The following is a 20731-nucleotide window of genomic DNA, read 5'->3' on the forward strand; positions in this document are numbered from 1 at the left end:
ATAGAGTACAGGCAGCTGGACGGAGCAATGGAGACAGATGGGGACAGCAGTATGGACAGCTTGTTCTCAGTGGGACGAAATGAAGAGAAGCTGGGTAGAAAAAACCCCTAAATTTTAGTCGCCAAGGCCTAATGAATGATTTTGAAGTTAAACACAGCTCTTAAGGAAATAGCTGAGCAGACTGATATGTCATTCTGGATCTGGAATTTAATCAAAGCATGCAGTCCTTTCCCAACGGACTATGAAAGACTGTACTGAAATGATGCTTTACTGAAAGGTTATAAATGAAATAATCTCAGGAGCACCCTGAGCATCATCACTTTAGACCATGACTTGGATGTATTTCTTGTGAAGGACACTTTCCGAATAGACACCAAACTGAGATTTCTAGCAAGTTATGTGAATTGCTGGAGTGGTGATATAATCAGTTAAAGAAACCATGGCCATACCCATGACATTTCTAGTTCTAGTATATAGTCTTAATCCATAGTTTTTCCCAGTTTTATTTCTCACACCAACTAGATCAGTAAAAACAAAATAAATCAGAAAACATAGTTGAATCTTCTCTATATTGTTTGTTCACTTTATGCACTTCTTATCATAGCCAGATAATGAAAAATAGGTTAGTCACTTCTCTTGTTTCTACACAATTTTGTTTTCCAAGTCTGATATAGTAGCAAAAACCTTCAGTGTTTGAGGTGAAAGTCTTGTATTTATTTTTATACAATACCGTATATCTATGGCAATGACATTGATATTACTTTTGGTTGCATCTCTAGGAAAGCTAAAATTGGGGTCAAATTTGAACAGACATTTTCAGCTTTCCAGTACCAGTAATCCTGACAGAGAGAGTTCTCAGCAGGGTACTTAACAGACAACTAATTTACAGTGTATGAATATTCTCTCTAGAACAAATCTGCAGCCAGTATAAATTGCCATATCTCCTTTAGAGTCCAGGGAACTGTAGCGCTTTGCATCAGCAGAAGACACACTCCTCCTGCTTTAATTCATTAAGCACGTGCTAAAGTACCTTACAGAACTGGGGCCTGAATAAAGTCTACACTGGGATTGAGTAGTATGTGCTGCCCTGCCTGTGTAAAATGGTGTGTACTATACACTTCAGATCAGACCAAGGACTAACTAGTGGTGTAAGAACAGTGGTCTTGCTCACGTAGATAATCAAGCATGAGGCAGACACAAGTCTATATTTCAGACACCAATTGAGTTCAGCTTCATATAAAAAAGTCACCGAACTTTCAGAATGCAATTCTGTTGTCTACAGTAGCTTTGCTTATGGTAAGTTCAGTCAAGTATAAGAAGGAAAGAGCAGATTTGGATATTCATACTGGATGACTAATGGCTTTATCTAAGGTGAATCAGTGATCTAACAGACATGTGCATGCCTCAGGATCGAAGTCAAAACACATTCAGGTACTTATGTGAGATACTGAGTGGACAGCCATGTCTGGGCCTCTCAAATCGGTAGGTGTCTTGGACAAGTAACTCACTTTCAAAGTATTTATCAGTTAAAGTGATTAGAACTGTTCTATTAAAAAACATGGCATTATTATTCATTTTGGAAGATGAGCTAATTTACGTATTCTTTCTCTTTCTCAGGTGACCTGGCTTCTGCCAGATTGTAGATGTCAGTAGCACCACAAATGGACCTGCCTGAAGAAATTCAGCATCCGTACACAAAATTTTCTGAATGGAAATTCAAGCTGTTTAAAGTAAGATCATTTGAAAAAACACCTTCTGATAACAGCCAGCAGATAAACAAAGATCAGGCAGAAGAATTCACTTCTTCAAACAAAGAAATCGTACTGGATAAAGATGAAGCAGTACCAAGACAAGAAAAGATGGACTTAATGGGCAACAGGGAGGCACTTGAGAAAGATGTCAATGACATGAAAACACAAGACAATAAAGCTCATCAGCACAATCTGAAGCAACTTTGCCGCATCTGTGGAGTTTCATTTAAAACTGATTGTTACAAAAGAACTCATCCAGTGCATGGGCCAGTGGATGATGAAACTTTGTGGCTTCTGAGAAAGAAAGAGAAAAAAGCAACCTCTTGGCCAGATCTTATCTCTAAGGTTTTTAAGATTGATGTGCGAGGGGATGTTGATACTATCCATCCCACTCGATTTTGTCACAACTGCTGGAGTATTATCCACAGAAAATTCAGTAATACTCCATGTGAAGTGTATTTTCCTCGGAACAGCACGATGGAGTGGCAGCCCCACTCCCCAAACTGTGATGTGTGCCACACTACCAGTCGGGGAGTCAAGAGAAAAAGCCAGCCACCCAGTGTACAACATGGCAAACGTGTGAAGACCATTGCAGAACGTGCTCGAATAAACAGAGGTGTAAAGAACCAAGCACAGATAAACAACAAAAATTTAATGAAAGAGATTGTCAATTGCAAGAATATACATCTCAGCACTAAGCTGCTTGCAGTTGATTACCCAGTAGATTTCATTAAATCCATCTCTTGCCAGATCTGTGAGCATATTTTGGCAGATCCAGTGGAAACAACATGCAGACACTTGTTTTGCAGAACTTGCATCCTTAAATGTATCAAAGTTATGGGCAGCTATTGCCCCTCCTGCTGGTATCCTTGCTTCCCTACTGATCTGGTAACCCCAGTGAAATCCTTCCTGAGCATCCTTGATAGCCTGGGTATAAGATGCCCTGTAAAGGAATGTGATGAAGAGATCTTATATGGAAAATATGGCCAACACCTCTCCAGCCACAAAGAAATGAAAGACAGAGAGCTCTACAGCCACATAAATAAAGGTGGCCGACCAAGGCAGCATCTCCTATCTTTGACCAGGAGAGCTCAGAAACATCGTCTGAGAGAACTGAAACGTCAAGTCAAGGCTTTTGCTGAGAAAGAAGAGGGCGGTGATATAAAGGCTGTATGCATGACTTTGTTCCTGCTAGCTTTAAGAGCAAAAAATGAACACAGACAAGCAGATGAATTGGAGGCGATAATGCAAGGGAGGGGATCTGGACTTCACCCTGCTGTCTGCCTGGCAATCCGAGTCAACACATTTCTCAGCTGTAGCCAATATCATAAAATGTATAGAACAGTAAAAGCTGTCACTGGGAGGCAGATCTTCCAGCCTTTGCATGCTCTTCGCACTGCTGAGAAAGCCCTCCTACCAGGTTATCATCCCTTTGAGTGGAAACCTCCCTTGAAAAATGTATCCACTAACACAGAAGTGGGGATTATAGATGGACTATCAGGATTGACACTCTCAATTGATGACTACCCAGTAGACACAATTGCAAAGAGATTTCGATATGATGCAGCCTTGGTTTGTGCCCTAAAGGACATGGAGGAGGAGATCTTGGAAGGCCTGAAAGCAAAAAACCTGGATGACTATTTGAATGGTCCCTTCACTGTGGTAGTAAAAGAGTCCTGTGATGGAATGGGAGATGTCAGCGAGAAGCATGGAAGTGGGCCTGCTGTCCCAGAGAAGGCTGTTCGCTTTTCTTTCACAGTCATGAACATTGCTATAGCATGTGGGAATGAAAGCAAGAGGATCTTTGAAGAAGTAAAGCCCAATTCAGAGTTGTGTTGCAAGCCCTTGTGCCTTATGCTCGCTGACGAATCGGATCATGAAACTCTGACAGCAATCCTGAGCCCCCTCATAGCAGAAAGAGAGTCTATGAAAAACAGTGAACTGCTACTTGAAATGGGAGGCATCCTGAGAACGTTCAAATTCATCTTTAGGGGTACAGGATATGATGAGAAACTCGTGCGAGAAGTGGAAGGGCTGGAGGCCTCAGGTTCCACCTACATTTGCACCCTGTGTGACGCAACCCGTCTGGAGGCGTCCCAGAATTTGGTCTTCCACTCCATAACCAGGAGCCATGCTGAAAATCTGGAGCGCTATGAAATATGGAGGTCCAACCCATATCATGAATCTGTTGATGAGCTCCGTGACAGAGTGAAGGGTGTTTCAGCTAAACCTTTTATTGAGACTGTTCCCTCCATAGATGCGTTGCATTGTGACATTGGCAATGCAACAGAATTCTACAGGATCTTCCAGATGGAGATCGGTGAAGTTTACAAGAATCCTGACGTCTCTAAAGAGGAGAGGAAGAGGTGGCAGTTAACTCTTGACAAACACCTCAGAAAGAAGATGAACTTGAAGCCTATGATGAGGATGAGTGGAAATTTTGCTAGAAAGCTCATGTCCAAAGAGACAGTAGAGGCAGTATGTGAATTAATAAAGTGTGAGGAAAGGCATGAGGCCCTAAAAGAATTAATGGATCTTTATCTGAAGATGAAGCCAGTGTGGCGATCTTCATGCCCTGCCAAGGAGTGTCCAGAATTGCTGTGCCAGTATAGCTACAATTCACAGCGTTTTGCTGAGCTCCTATCTACAAAGTTCAAGTACAGATATGAAGGCAAGATTACAAATTATTTCCACAAAACCCTTGCTCACGTTCCTGAAATCATTGAAAGAGACGGTTCCATTGGGGCCTGGGCAAGTGAAGGAAATGAGTCTGGAAACAAACTGTTTAGGAGGTTCAGAAAAATGAATGCCAGACAGTCCAAATGCTATGAGATGGAGGATGTCTTGAAGCATCACTGGCTGTACACCTCTAAGTACCTCCAGAAGTTCATGAATGCTCATAAAACATTAAAAAGCCAGGGCTTCACCATTGATCCAGAGGATAGTTTAGGTGACTCGTTGCCATTGGAGGTCTTGGAAAGCAATGATTCAGTGCAACTCTAAACGTAAGGCGCATTTGGTGTTGGGTTTGTAATGATGTCTCTCTGCAAGGATGCAGCTTGTTCTTCAGGCCTGTACAGAGGTACAGAGAAGTCTGAAACAACAATTTTTACACTCCCTGTTAAAGGTGCTGAGTGGAGTTTAATAAACCCCATGTCCGTGGGGGTTTCCAAGAGGCAATGCAGTGGTGCGTTTACAAGTTGTCACGTGAGATGAAAGCAGAAACAAATTGCAAAGAAGGGTCTTCAGTTTATTTTGGTCTTAGAGTGTTGTTTGTAAGTGAGAAAGACAAAGTAAACTAGGTTTTATACAAAGTAGCATTTTTTGGAATGAATATGATTCTGAAGAGTTATGATAGTTGCTGAAAAAAGGAGCATGGCTATTTGTTCTGTTTGCATTTTTAAAACTATGTTGCTATGTACTTTTTAAGAGGGTTTGATTATTTTTTTAATGGTCCTTTAGCTTTTATAAGTAAAGATTCGTCAGTGAGACACTTGGGTAATTGCTTTGGGATAAAGTTCAGTTATTTGTTTATAAAATACTGACTAAATATGCAAACTTTGATCTCAAAATCTTTAAAAAATATTATTATTTAACATTTATATTGTAGGATTGCTTGGGAACAGATGGTGGTATCACCGTGCTAATTTACTACATGAAGATATAGGAAAGGTAGCTGGAATTTTTTAAAGACATTTTTATCGTAGTCTGTTTAGTCTAAAATGCAAACTTGTACTTGTGCTCCTAAATCAGGATTTACAGTGCCTTGTGGTTATCTCACTATACAAAGTACATTCAAATTCTGCTGTGTAGCTTGTTGCTTCATAAGCATTTTAGATTTCTATGGTAACTTTGGGATATAGTATAACTTATACTAGTAGAGTTTTTTTGGATGAATTCCTGGCCTCACTGAAGTCACAAGTAAATTGTCATTAATACCAGCAGGCCCAGAGTTTCACCAAGTGACTTCAGTCACAGCAGACCCCTTTGTCAGGAGATGGCTATTACCTTTATCAGGCACAGACACACGCCAGTGTTCTGATCTTCTCTGTTAGGATATCTCACTGACTGCTGCTGATGTGCTCCAACTGTATCTGATACTGAGCTTTTTCACACCTGGGATACACCACACTCACAGTCTCATTTTCCAAATCTGTAAAAGAGGAATGATATTTATTAACCTCAAAGATAGCTGTCATACAAGATTAATTAAAAAACAATGAACTGTCTTGAAATCAGCGCATACTGTATTTTACATTATTCCAGTAATGTTTAGTTGACATTCCTCCATACTTTATTAGATGAACCATTCTGTTGGTGATATGTGCCTTACTGAAGTGGTATTTAGTATATTCAGATACTAAAATTATCCGAATTTCATTCAATGACATATTAATGAAATATACTCAAAACTACCTGAGATGCCTGGAAATCATCTAGCTTTTCAGATTTGCACCTGTAGCTAGGGCATTACAGTGTTTGGAGTAATATTTCTGAAACAAGATTAAATGCAGAAAGAATCAAAGCACGGATCTAAAAGAATCTGCTTTTTGGTTTTATTTTGATGTGGAGGAAGTTGGTTTGTGCGTGTAAGTGAACAACAAACTTAAAGAATTAACGGTCTGAGGTTTGTTTAGTAGTATCTTCTTCACGTTAATTACTATAGCTTTAAGGGTCTGGTATTTACCATTTACGGACAATGAAAAAATACAGTTAACTGTTAGTAATTAGAACAAATATTAGTGTTATTCTGATTATGTCTTTCTTTTGATTTTATTAAGTAAAATACTATTTTTTTAATTATTCTGTAATTTAGGATTTTGTTCTAATATGGTTTCTTCAAACAGTTTAACATTATGTCAAAATTTGCACTTGGCAAATTTTACTTAAAACACATAATTCCTTCAGCAGTCATAAGGACTACAGCATTTTTTGTATGGTGTACCATGTACATCTACACTTCCTGAGCGTTCATTTCTAGGTTAATTTTTTTTTCATTTCTTTGAATAAAACAAGTATTTCCCATAAATACCAGGTTTATATAAGTATCATTCTTTACCAATAAATGCAGACAAGAAGTTTTCCAGGAAGTATAAATGGCAGGTATAAAGAACATCCTTTAGCAGTAAATGCAGATATAGTTTGCATTTTTTTCATATTTCGTGTATTTCATTATGCAAATAGTTGCACACTTTTCTTTTTCCTCTGTATGTATATTTGGGACAAGTGTATTATCTTATGTTTTACTCTTGACACTCCTTGAATAACCCAGGGCCCAGTTTAAAAACCTTGACTCACCTCATGGTGATTTTCACTTCATTTAAGTGGTATATACGGTTTTTGCTGCTTTTTGCACAGGAGTGAATCTCACCCCCAAGTAATCCAGACCCATTCATCGCAATACATATGGGCCACTGGAGTGACAGACCAGACTTTGTTCATTTTGCACACGCAATCTCAGGGACTCTGCTGACATTTTCAAATTCCAAATTCACTTTAACAAGCTGCTGATGTACCAGCAAGTGATTCATCCCACTGCCTTCAAAAGGCTTGAGTAAGTTTTATCCATATATGTATGATTTCTCAAGACGAGGTTTATATCCTGGGGTAACTCATCAGACCGAACAGAGCTTGGACGAGGACAGAGGAATGCAGTGGCATGTGAAAGTATTCTTTTGTGAAATATCATTAAGCCATCAAGACATATTTCACATTCTACCAGCCCTGGGCAGTATGGCTGAAACAGAGAACTACTACGTTTTTTTTTGTTCTTTTCTTTGGACTTGAATCTAGTTTAATCTTTTTCTCCATTCTTGACACCTTCTGTAAATCAAGAGATTCTCTCTGAGAGTTTTGAACCCATTAGAACAAACAGCACTAAAAGGCTAGGCACCTGCAAGTGAAGCTTTTGTAAACAGGGATAACAATGCCGCATGCACACAGCCATGCACCAGAAGGCAAACAAATTCTGACTGCAGACAGGTGCAGCATTTGATTACTCAGTCTATTGTTAAGCTTTTTGATTTTAAGAGGTTTTAGAAAAATGGAGACACTTTTATTCATGGTACCCTTTCAAACCTTCACATTTTCTTTTTTATATTGCTACTTGGTACAAATCCTTCAGTAATTCATGGTGAATAACTTCCTTGTTCTGAAATTGTATTGACTGTAGTTTTTATACAATCACACTACGTATCTTGTTTTGTTTGGTTTTATTCAAGGGCTTCATATTGTGAATTGCTATGTTTTGAAAGTATGTGAACTGTGTTAGAAGCCATGATCCTGGTCTCACATATTTTTTTCCTCACAGGAGTAATTCTATTGACTTTAAGCAAGTCAGCTTTGACTTTTAGTCGGTAGTTCAGAAAAAAATTCTAGATATTTACAGCATCCTAATTTCCGACTACACTGAGTTCTGTGCTTTGTCTCATCACACGGCTTCATAATTTTACTTTTTCTTACTGTATTACAGTTTCTTAATCCATGAAACCTGTTTAAAATAAAGGTCTCATAAATATTTAAATTTCTGGCTTTGTATTTCTTACCAGTTTTTCAACTATGCCCATAATTTCATGGTAACAGCCTCACTTTTCATTCAAATTGGGGATGCTTTTTATATTTAGGCTGTTCTAATACCCAGACACAGCTGTGATTCCAGCCCTGTTCTGGAATTCATTAAATTAACACAAATGAAGATTACTCTGTCTCAGCAGTCCTTTCAGCAGCTTTCCTCACAGGCAACTGTTTGACAGAAAACGAAACTAATTTAAAACGAGTTTTATTTAGTCTGGAAATGGCTTTTGCTTTATTTACAAATACCATCCCAGTGTTTCTTTAAAATCAGCCTTGCACTTTTATGTCCATGCTAATATGTTAAGCCTCTTTAATGGCTTCTGTGCATCCTTTGCATCCAGTTTTGGCTCCTCGACACAGACTGAGCCGCAAAGATTAATTCCAATCTACCTTTCAGTTCAAGATTTGTAGCCTCCCTTTATTCCACTTCAGGGAATCCTTCTTTCTTCCCTGCAATGATATCTCAGGGTCAAAAGACTTATGTAAACCAACTGGTTTGGATGGAATTAATGATGAGCAAATTAAGCTACCCGATTTCCTTGTGCAATCAGGTAACTAGACATCTAATTGCTGGACTTTATATCACCAACTTAGTTCTTTTGGCTGACCTTGAATAAGAAACGTTGGATGGAGAAACCAGAACCCATATAAAACAAAAAAACCCCAAGCCTCAGAGAGTTTCCTGGTAAATTAGGATGATTTAACTCCTTTATTCATAAATAACTGACTGAATTTTACTTTCCGTGTATTCCTATTAAAATCAGGATCAGATGAAGAATAATGAGGCCTGTCACCACTCTTCTTCAGAGTACTGTTTTAGGTGACTGAATATGGCATAATTCTCAAACAGCTGACCAGCTGCAACTCCTAAGTGTGGGAGCTTTTCTACCTTCTGCATCAAGCTTAATATTGTCCATAATACAAAAAGACACATCAGAAAGGGTTTAATTAGCACCTTTTCTAGCAGCATCGGGAGAGACGTCAAAAGGTGTATTTTCCATGTGCAGCTCTTCCTTCGAAGATGGGCATTCTGAGACAGCGGATAAAGGAATACACAATAACTACCACCTGAAGGAGGTTCTGCACACCTGTGGTAGGTATTGAGAAATCAGAAGGTTTATAAAGTTATTGTCTTGCTCTTTTTAAAGAAAAAATGGGCTTTGGTGTCACGATTTTCAAAGGTCAAGTAGAAACACCAAATTAGAATTTGATTTTCAGAGGCTGTTGCTCAAGCCCTTCCCAGAAGTTAGTCTTGTTTGAAACAGGATAGAGTAGGAAATCAAATCTGGAGGGAGCTATAGCCACCAATCATGAAAAAACAGAAGTAAGCTAGTCCTGTCTTTAATACATTGAGTCTAGCAGTAAATAACTTTACAGATTCCTTTTCAATCTGAATTCAACCTTCTCCTTTTGCTTTGGGCTCACAGTTACATTACTTCCACTCCTTTCAATGGTCTATTGGTGCAATGAGTCACGCTGAACTATGACACATGCTTTAGTGCTACCACTAAAGTTTGTGCTGTGCCTTTCCTGTAGATTAATCAGGCACTTCAGGGTCCAAGCACCTTTCAATAGCAGTAAAATCCACATATTATTCTTGTAAAAGCTGATAATAACAACATAGTGTTACTAAAATGTGTCTGGAAACCACGATGCTGCTTGTTGTGGTTACAAAACACATAGGTCAGTCGGATGCAGATACAATAGAGATTTACTTCTGCACTCAGATCTGCTTCATTTTATCTTCTAATTCTAACCTGCCTGAGGAAGAAACATCTTGTATTGATTAGCTGGTTTTGAAGACAATCGATGCTCTAACAAGTACATGACTCAAAAGTGTCATCAGAATTATTAGTGAATTAAGTACTTTCTGCAATCTTGAAAGCTATGTCAAGTGTCTTCTTTACAGGCTGATGTTGATGTATCTCTTTATGTTCAAGTCCTTTGGAATATTATGTTTTACTTTGACTTCCTCTTCCTGCAGTGACTACAGTCTCTGAGGTGTGATTTAATGCTGCTTGTACTGCCCTTCACGGTGGGGCTGGGACATGGTTTGACCAAGCAATTTCTCCCTCCTACTCAAATAAAACATACATTTAAAAAAAGCATAGCTCAAACATACAATACACTAACATTATGGGCCCGATGAGGAATGTTGTAAAGTCTGACTGTGAATTGTTTTTTTCATGACCACAGCCTTAAGGCAAAGCACAGCTATTCAGGTAAGAATTGGAAGGGGCTGCAATGTGTGCTTGTGCTTGCCACGTGCTGAGAGTACCTGTTCTTGGCTCCTAGGGGCACAGGGAGCCACCGCAGCTGCAGGAGTCAGTTCTGGAAACTCAAGAAATGCTCCCAACATACTGCAACTACACCACCAGTGCCTGAGCCACCAGGCTTCATCTCAGTCTGACATCACTTCTGCTAGGCCAGTGTCGAGCTTTCTCTTTGGAAAATGTTTCCATCCTTTTACTTGTCTGCACTAGCAGACAAATTTGTCAAACAATGTGGGGTCTGAGGAATTTGAAATAATGACAGTAATTGGGAGAGGTTAACAGGCAAAAACTTGGTCTGGTCATTAATTGCGGGGAGTCTTTTGTTGTTGTAAAGTAGTGAAGGGACGAGGGGTGGAGTTCTGTTTTGTGAGCATATTGTCCCCCTTTGTTGGTGTTCTGATGACGTGGCTTTAATTTTGGTGTGGATTTCTTTTGGTTGATGTAGATGAAGTCTACGAAGAGTGTGTGATGAATGTATATTTTAATGACAATTCAGCTGAGAAAGACCTATGACTAACCTACAAAAGGGGATGTTGACTATTCAATTTCACCAGTTTGAAGGGACTTTACATGGGCATGGTATGAATTCATTCATTGGAAAAACACACTCTGAGTTTAGGCATAGTAGCATGACACAGGAAATGGGAAGCTGGCATTGAAATTCATACCCATATCAAACTGGTGAGAGGGGAGCCAGAGTGATATACTTCCCATTTACAAGCTCTACCCTAACTATAACCTCCCTTAGCACAGGAAAAGGTTGGAAATGGAAACTTTTTATGGCTGCCCTTTACTTTCCTCTGCTGTTGTCTTCAGTTGTGAAGGTTTTAAGGGGACTACTGTGCATACATGTCTTGTGTTGATAGGAATACTGTACTACACGTGCTGCTTTGTAAAGGAGTGGTGGCTCAGGGTTTGCACTTAGCAATCAAATGGCTGACAGCTACTCCTGTCTTTCTTTTTTATTCAGGGGTCCAGCACGAGAGCTGGACTGTGAATACTGAGCTATTATTGTTGGCTCACAAATGTTGAGCTGATGGTATTGATTTTTTGAAAAGATGTTTGGTGCAGTAATAAAAATAAAAAAATAAAGTCAAGGAATGATGAGGCTTTACAAATAGCCAATAAAAGAATCCACAAAAGTTAGTAAACTCTTGGGCTATTCAACCTTGACAATGTTCTTTTCAATCTGAATCCAATCTTCTCCTCATGCTTTGAGCAGTCAGCTGCATTTGTTTCCACCCTCACAATGCTCCACTAGCTCAATGAGTCACTCTGAACTACAGCTTGCACTTTTAAGCTTTCACACTTTACAGAGTCACCCTGGGAGAGCACCGAAAGAAATCCGTAGTGGAGGACCTAGAGTAAATGATAAAAGTCCTGTTCATCAGAAGGAACAACTTCTGAAGTCAATGGGAGCTCACAGCATGGGGCAACTGTGAAGCTAGACCACCTACCAGACTTCGGATGGACCTCCCAAGCACACATGCTCTCATTTCGTAGACTTCAGGATTTACAGTGTTTGATTTACCCCATGAGTAGGTGAAACAAATGCAATCATTTTTATTATAAACTTTATTATCTTACTAGATTTTTAAAAATACAAACACAAAGCAGTTGTTGAGCTCAGGGGTATAAAAAAGCAATTTGACTTTTACTATGAGATGATATTCCACAACTGTAGCCAAAACTGACATATAATCATTCAGTACTTCTAAAAATCAAAAATTAATTATCCAAAATTAAATGTTCCATATGTAAGCTTTCCATAATGGAAGTCCCTGAACAAAACTGACCTTCATTGCCTGAATATTTCATTATTTCTGACACAAGGGACTTAAGCGACCACTTCAGTTTAAAACCAGAGTAATTAGTCTAATTTTATTTCATTACACCAACATAAAATTGGAGTAATGCTGTTATAAATTAGGCCAAATATTTCTAGAACTACTCACTAAGACAAAAAAATTAAAATAGGTAACAGAATGTTCTTTGTGGACAGATGCTAACACCACTGAGTACATGGGGTAATGTCTTATACTACCAGCAGTTCCATAAAACTCACTGGGGATAATCAAGGAGTAAGTATAGCATAAAATACAGCACAAAGTTACCAGTATCTGTCTCTGTGTTTGACAATGTCCTCTGTGAGGGAGCTCCTATCTGGATATTACAAAAATACACATAAGAGACAAAAAAAAATTAATGAGCTTTGAAATGTAACTGAAATATTAAGATAATTAAACTAAATTATAGAATCATAGGATCATAGAATCATAGAATGGTTCAGGTTAGAAGGGACCTTAAAGATTATCTAGTTCCAAATTAAATAAAAATATCTCATTGAGTTCCAATAACCCATTCTTCTTCAACTATTACTAGCTGTCTTTGACTGTGATTTTACTTCCTCCCAGCTGAATACAAATCAGCAGAGTAAATCTATTCAAACAATCTCCGAAGAAAGGACTTTTTCGTGGGCGTTGATAACTTCATGGTTTTCTTTTTGCCCAATGGTTTCATGGGTTGCTTTTTCAGGTGCACCACCTTTTTGGGAGTTTGTAGCCCTTTGTTAAGGTCAACATGTTCATTGCAGAAGTACTTGACATTTGCTTCTGAGAGACGTAGGAGCATGCTCTCCGAGAGATCCATACATTGCGCGTGGACCCAGTGGCCAGACCCACTGGAACACAGGATCATTGCAGGCTTGTTCAGTTCAGTCGAATAGAAAGGGACCCAGGTGTTAATGTCAATATTGCAACTAGCACAGCAGGTGATCCAGTAGCCTGTTTCTGATTCATCTTCTTCATCATCTTCATTGTAAGTGTCAGTATCATCAACATCAAAGCTATTGGCTTCAGCACTAAAACAAAACTCTTCTGAATCTTCAAATGGAGTGGAGTCTCCAGGGTCTTCAGCTGATGTCTGACTGCAAATTTGTGCTGTCAGTTCTTCCTCCTTATCCTCTTCTCCTCCTTTGCATCTTAAAATGTAGAAGTAGTTTGCATCTGAGATTAACTGTTTGGTGGCCCCTGGAATGCCAAGCAATACAGACCCTTTGCCCATATCACAGCCAAACCACATCCTGCAGTGTTTAATATCTGGTGTCCAGTCCGGGCTCACCCTTTCAACAATCTCTATCTTGTTATCTTCCAGAACTATGGTGTTACACGCCAACCGTTTCTGGTTATCGGACTGGTAGCCCCCGACAAGGACAAATTCGGTATCACCAGTTTGAGTCACTATAGCACTTGACACAGATATCCCCCCTGGCAAGATGGTGCAGGTCACGGCTGGGCTGCCCAGTGGAAGATCAACTTTTAATCTGTACAAGCTGGGGGACCTGGTGTTATTTTGAAGCGAATGGCCTCCCAAAATGTAGATTGTATCATTTCTGGCAACTGAAACATGGAAAGAAAGTCCATCTTGAAGCTCTGGAAGTACGTATGACGTACAGCATCCAAACTCAAAATCAACAAGAAACACAGATGGCAAACAGTCAACTACACTGTTCCATTTTTCAGTGGTCCTTTGTGCAAGAGGAGTGTATGATCTCCCTCCAAATATAACGCTCATGCTTTTCCCTCGGCTATGAACTACGTTAATTGTATGCCCATATCTGGCTTCAGGGACATCTCCACCCAGGTCTTTCTCAATGCATTGGAACGTGGTCTTCTTGCTATTTTTGCTTACCAGACTCATAACGTAAATCTTATCAGAAAGGTCATTGTTAGGTGTTTTCCCACCATGGATGATATACTGGCACTCATCAGACTCTGCATTGTCTCTGAGCGTGCAAAGAGCGGGGTAGCGGAGAGGGGGCAGGTAACAGGAGTCTTTAGAGAAGAAAGCAGGTTTCATTTTGAGCTCATTCTGCTTTATGTCGAGGAGGAAAACACCCGTGGGACAGGATCTCTTTGGCCATCCTTTCTGCCCAAAAAAGAAAACATGCCCACCAAAATTCAGGAGAGAGAAGCCTGGCTGCAGCAAGGACGAATTACTGACAGCTGATACCACCTGCAGCGACATTTCGTCTGCTGGCTGGGCCATGCTGTGGTCAATGTCTGAGAAAAAAAAAAAAACAAACACAAAAGAAACAGATGAAACCTACTTTAGACTCTACATGAGCTGTTTGACAGTACTTGAATAAATTGTATTAAAGATGCATTTCAGTTCACACTTTGAGACCCAAAAAGAGACCCTTTTCTGCAACTCAAGACATGAATCAAGGGCTGCGCACCAGTTCCGCGGGGTTTTGTACAAACTACGGCGTGTTAGCAGCACCTAACCCCCTCACGTCAGCCTGCGGGCTACCGGCCCGGCCCCACCAACTCCGCGCTGAGGCGACCTCCCTGTTCCGGGCCCGGCCGCTCCCCTGGGAAGGGCGGCCCCGTGGCCTGCTGGGGCCGGTAGTTCTCGCCTGGCGCCTCGGCCCGGCTCGGCGCGCCGCGGCGCGGGGCAGCCTGGCCGCCGCTCGGCTCGTCCCCGGGAGTGAGGAAGCGGGACTGGAGGGGTTAGCGGGCAGGCGGCGGGTGAGTGGGGCCGCGGGGCCGGGGCCTCCTGCGGGCGGGTCTCCTGACCGTGGGATTGGGCTCCGAGGGGGCGGAGGGACTAGCGCCGCAGATGGCACAGGGCGGTTTGCTTCCTGCCCGTTTCTCGCCCCGAGGCTGCCGGGGTGGCCGTGGGTGCCGGGCTGGCGCCCCGCAGCCGCCCGGGTGCCGCAGGCCGCCTCAGCAGCCCGTGCGGGGTCTGCAGAGAAGGGGCGGGAGTCCCACGGCCCCCGCGGGCCTGCCGAGGGGTGGCCACCTGCCCGCGGCTCGCTGCCTGCCTGGAGGGGGGGGCTCGCCTGCTCCCCGAGAGCGGCACCCCGCTCGTCCCCGCCCATCCAGGCCCTCAGCCCAGCCTCCGCCCTTACTGTCAGCTGCAGTAAGAGCGTACATAGCCCAATGCAAAGTTCAGTCGAACATTTTGCAGATTTACAAGGAAAACATCAAGATGTGTTGAAGGCGTTTAGGAGCAGTCGGTGCCGGCTGCGTTTCTACCCGCGCGGGTGCGGCTGAAGCAGCAGAGGTAGAAGCTGTTAGTGCCAGGGTGAATCTCCCAACGCTTGCGCTGCGCCACCCGCTCGGGGTATCTGCGTGGCTTGGAAGTCTCGCTGCCAGGTGTTTTCATAGTGTGATCGAATTCTTCATCTTTGATGGCTGCTGTTTGCCTGTGCTTTCGTGAGTAGGTTCCAAGGAGTTATCTTTTACTTTTTTTACCTGCTTGTTCAAAAACCTAAAACAGTTTATGTAGTCAGCCTGGATAATAACACCAAAAGAGCTTTGGCGAGCATGGACAGCACAGAGGGAAACAGCTTCCCAGTTCTTTGGCACCGTCCTTTGGTGACAGCGGAGTTGTGCATTTTAGTAAGTGTCCAAGTTCTCTGACCCAGCCTTTGCCAAATCCCCAGAATTTAAAAGTGTGAATTAGCTTTCAAATTCAAGATTTGAAAAAAAAATAAAACCTCTACATTTTAAAATACAGTTCCTTGTTTTGAAATCTTTGGGATTCATATTTTTCTTGCTCCTGCTTTTCATTTTGCTGTAACAACAAAACCAAGGCACACAGGGTTTCTGTTTTAAGGAAGGATCAGTATCGTCTAGTTATATGACATCAAAACCTGGGGACTCGGGAACAACATAGTGTACAGTGAAAGTCACTGTAAAATCATGGGAACTGATGACACCAACTACATTAAATTGCCACCAGCACATGTTCTCATGCACAGAAAGAACTGTTGTACCACATTCCTGTATTGCCTGCCCGCGCCTCCACTTTCTGGTATGCAAACTGCTGTGCTAGACTGTGGATCTGCCATTAAAAGCTTTCAACGGTAGGCAAGCCTGGTCACATGCTTAGGCCAGCGCACATGACATGGCCAGGGTAGGCATAACCACTACTGAGTCTATTTTAAAAATAATCCATGGAATAGCTGTCTTATCCTTTTGCATGTTGTGGAATCATCCAAAGATCACGGTCAAGCTCTGTTCACTGTGTAGCCAGTCCTGCTGCCTCTGCCCCGAAGGTGGTAGTTTATTCTACATTTAGATTCCTTTTCAGAAGTACGACACTGTAGGTGAAGTTAAGTCATGAGTTAATTTAATTAGCGAACCCTATTCTGAACATGTCACTATACACAGCAGGTTTCGTTCTTATTATTTCCTTGAAGAAAAATTTGCCAAGTTATTTACCTTCGTGTGATCTACTAGAGTCTCTGCTGCTTGTTTCTTACAGCCATTCAAAAATGGTATTGTTAGAGGAGCTTGCACTAAGTTGGGTTTACTGGGTTAGATTTCCTTTTTCTTTTCTTTCATATTGTGTGGTTACTTAGCTTCTTTGTGTGTACACACACTTTAGAAAAGTAGTGTGTCTTCCATACTGAAGATGCCACGAGCACCTCTGTAAGTTAGTGTTCTTTATTTTGTAACACTAGTGTTCTACATTTTATAACACTAGTGTTCTACATTTGACTGGTTTATGTTTGAAGTCTAACAAGAGTAGTAAAAATGGCTAATAATTTAATTGAAATGTTGGCATTCATCTCATATTCTTACAAATACTTCAAGAATCTCCAAATATGAAAATCATTAGCTTCCACAATGTCACAAACTATTTCCCAAATATCACGCAGTACTCAGTTTTGATGAGCATACTATCTAAAGAGACTGTTGCAGATACAGACTGGAGAAAAGACCAATGAAAATGATTAAAAATGAGATTGATAGACACACAGAACTTAATGGTTAAATAAACACACTTAAACACACTTCTTCCTTGTCATCCCTTAATATTTCTTGAACTTTACATAAGCAAGCAGTTCAGTAAGTAACGGAGAGAATATTTATCCTAGATTCTCTGACAAAAGTAGCTCCTTAGGCACTTGCTGGAATTGCTTTGGCTTTCCAGGTTGTTTCATGCTAATTATGGTGTGTTAATACAGAGATCTTTGGCTATGCTAACCTCCACCTCTAGCCTTCCAACACCACTGATTCTTTTGGGCCAACACTCATCTGACCCTGAGCAGCTTCAGGGAGCCCAAAAGGTAGAAATCTAACCTCATAACCAAAAAGTTTAAAGTTTTTTTTGTGGCTTTATTTGTTTGGTTTTTTTTTTGGTATTTTGATAAAAGATTAAGTTCTAAGGATTATACAAATAAGTGAGTATCTCGGCATTACTTTTATAACACCTGCATTTAAGAAGTGAACTGTAGAGATCTGAGCTAGAAGCTAAGCTAACAGAAGAAAACGAATATTCTCCCATATTTTATTTTAAAAACAAACATGATTTTGAGCTTTTTTTTTCAGTTAATAGTTGCTTGTACGGCAAGAAGAGATTACAAGAAATTCAGTTTTAGATGGATTCGTTGGGAGATTTATTTACAGAAGGATCAAATGAAGAGAAGGTGCTTTTTAAAAGCACTAGTTAATGTAATCTGAGATGTGCTTAGTATGGAAATAGATGAACATAGTTACAATTTTGTATGTGGGGTATTATTTCAGAAACTATATTATGTGTTCACTGATAAGTGTAGGATGAATGTGTTTTAGAAACAAGGGGTAGGATTCAGGCGCCTAAACATCAAGTGACATTTCATATGCCTTTGGATATTCTTCTTGTCTTCTAACTTCTGCTATGGAAGGCAGCAAGTCTCCCGTAGGTCCTGTGTCCTAGGTCCTGGTAAATCTAGGGTTTGTAAAACATCACTAGATTACTATGTTTAGGCACTGAGTAACTCCCAAACTATGTTTTCTACTTATTGTTCTCTTTGACCCTATGTTGTAAGTGTTAGTTCACCTCTGTGCTGTGCCTGTTACTTCAACAGGCAATAAAAACATTTTAAACAGGAGAACAATGAATAATGAGTGCTGTTATTTTGTGTGACGTTTCATATTAATATTTGTCAACATTAATGATCTCACAGTAATTTGAACTCTACCAAATAGGGAATGATTTGATCTTATGAACTGTAGGAAACCCAAAGCACCTTTCATTTATGCAAAGATAAGGCATTTGAAGAGTACATTGTTCACTGAGAAAACAGATTTGCAGGATAGCATGGAGTCTTAGTGAGTAGATGCTCATAGCTGACCATTAAATTCTGACATTAGTTTGCAGTTATTTTTAACTTAGCATGAACACAGATACCTACGGTAGAATTAAATTTATTTTGTAATATTGTATATTTTTTTTTCTCTGACTGGTCTGCAGGCTCTCCCTTTGCAAAGTGAAGAAGCATATACCCCTGAAAAGCAAATGCTGTCCCAAATTCTTCACAATCAAAATCATATCCAGACACCCACAGAGCTTTGAAGTCCTCCATAAACAGGCTTAAGGAAGGAAATCTTTATATAGTATTACTCAAAACATTGGCTAAGTGTATCAACCAAGTTTGCTTTGGGCAAAACAATAAGTTAGACGTACCTGGCTGATAGAGGTTTTTTTGCGTCCTTTGAAATCTTTTTATGTAATTGGGATTCAAATGTGAGCACTTTGAGGAATCTTCTCTGACAGCACAGGGGGCTTGTTGCATGGAGAGACAGCTTGATGAAGGGGAATATATCTACTTAACTTGCAGATGTGCTCCTGAGAACTCGGTCTACTGTGGCTAACTGTCTGTGACCGTTTTTTTTTTTTTTCCTCCCTTGTCTTCAGATGGCATAACAAGAAACCCGCCAGCCTCCAGAAGCTTTAACTCTTTGCAGTAGAACCAGACCAGAGTGACAGTAGATGTCTGTTAGCTAGATTGTAAATGTCTGCAACATATGCTCCTTTATAGTTTAATTTTTTACACTGTTAAACCTGTCAAGCTCATGATCTTTTTTTGGAGTTTTTCAGTGCTATTGGAATATAAAAATGTAATCTAAAGTAATTTTTGAGTTCAAAGAAAAAATAATTTCAATAGCTAGTAAAAGAAAACAACTCCTGCTGATTGGTGTACCACTGCTTTCCCTGGGAATGGTCCGCTGCAAGTATTTAGTGACATTGAAACAGAGGAAAGGAAATGACAAATGCATGCAACCCAGTGAGTGAGGGCTGACTAAAAGTCCACTGAAATCATTATGAATGTCTTTTTTCTACCTCAGTGGCCTTCTGATCAGACCTTAAAAGACTAATAAAACTTTGCACCCTTCTGTGGCATTTTTCATCAGTTTCACAGCACTTTTCTCCAACAAAAAATAATTAGACTCTGGGAAGGCCTCTGGTATCATATCCTTTCAGCAGCTAGCAGTGCTGGGGCACAGAGGATAAGCCACTTGCATAACATAGCACAGCAAATAAACAGAAAAAAATGGAAAACAATTCACCCTTCATAGCTCCCAGCTTTTGCTTTCCTGGCCCTATTTCACCCACTCCCGAGTTGCAACATCTGCTGCACAGTATTTTAGAAATATCTCATCTCCCATTTGAAACTGCTGTGAGAATAGAAGTAGAAAGAGCTTGAAATGGAACTGGATAAGTAACACAAAGCAAACATACTGAATGTTTGTGAAAATTGACTTGAGCTGTTGAATAGCTGTAATGCAGGTAGGATGTGGTGACGTTTCTCAACTGAAATACAGCAGCACGAAGGCACTCTGCCCTGAAGCATCCGTACGGGCCCGTTACTTCTAACACAAAGATAAAAGCAGACTGTACTGAAGAGCTGAATGCTGAAGAACATAACTTCCACCAAATTTAAGGGCATTCAGATCACATTTATTTCTATTTCTGGTAGCGCCTAGATGATATTTGACAGCTTCTTATCCAAGTGCTTGACATAGTCTGACCCTTGTTTGGGTCTGTGAGCAAAGATGTACTGGCAAAAGAGATACAAATGTTTAAGTGAAAAACCCAACCCCCAGTTGTGTCTCATTTAATATTTTACATTAATTTTATTCTCCTTCTGCCAGTTGACGGGTCTTATCTTTAGGAATTCTTTTTCCAATTACTGTGGCTGAGAAGAAAGAGAAATTAAAGTTTGTTGGCAACAGCATGTCAGTTTTGGATGAGAACATGGTCTGTCCAAGCTGGTCTTCAGCAACTGTCAGTGACAAACTGCTTTGGAGGAGCTGCAGCAAGTAGGTTCATAATAATGTATCTACAAGGCAGGAAAAT

General features: G+C 40.5%; 3 protein-coding genes across 10 annotated transcripts in view; 2 read left to right on the plus strand and 1 right to left on the minus strand.

The window, feature by feature from the left end:
• Positions 1-1558: 1558 nt before the first annotated feature.
• On the plus strand, positions 1559-4754 carry RAG1 (recombination activating 1). The gene has a single exon (XM_074582423.1). The coding sequence runs from the start codon at positions 1644-1646 to the stop codon at positions 4752-4754; it is 3111 nt and encodes a 1036-aa protein (XP_074438524.1). The 5' UTR covers positions 1559-1643.
• Positions 4755-13036: 8282 nt separating this feature from the next.
• RAG2 (recombination activating 2) lies at positions 13037-14665 on the minus strand. Its single transcript, XM_074584289.1, has one exon. The coding sequence runs from the start codon at positions 14642-14644 to the stop codon at positions 13037-13039; it is 1608 nt and encodes a 535-aa protein (XP_074440390.1). The 5' UTR covers positions 14645-14665.
• A 320-nt stretch (positions 14666-14985) lies between these two features.
• The window catches only part of IFTAP (intraflagellar transport associated protein), a 53929-nt gene continuing 48183 nt past the window's right edge, over positions 14986-20731 (plus strand). For 4 of the 8 annotated variants that reach the window (XR_012586670.1, XR_012586669.1, XM_074584293.1 and 1 more), the window contains exon 1: positions 14987-15126. The gene's annotated coding sequence lies outside the window, so the exon portion shown is untranslated. Of the gene's footprint in view, positions 15127-20731 lie in introns of all 8 variants that reach the window. The other 4 variants (XM_074584290.1, XM_074584295.1, XR_012586668.1 and 1 more) reach the window with 2 other exon arrangements.

This window comes from Larus michahellis, chromosome 4, assembly GCF_964199755.1.
Source record: "Larus michahellis chromosome 4, bLarMic1.1, whole genome shotgun sequence".
Lineage (NCBI taxonomy): Eukaryota > Metazoa > Chordata > Aves > Charadriiformes > Laridae > Larus > Larus michahellis.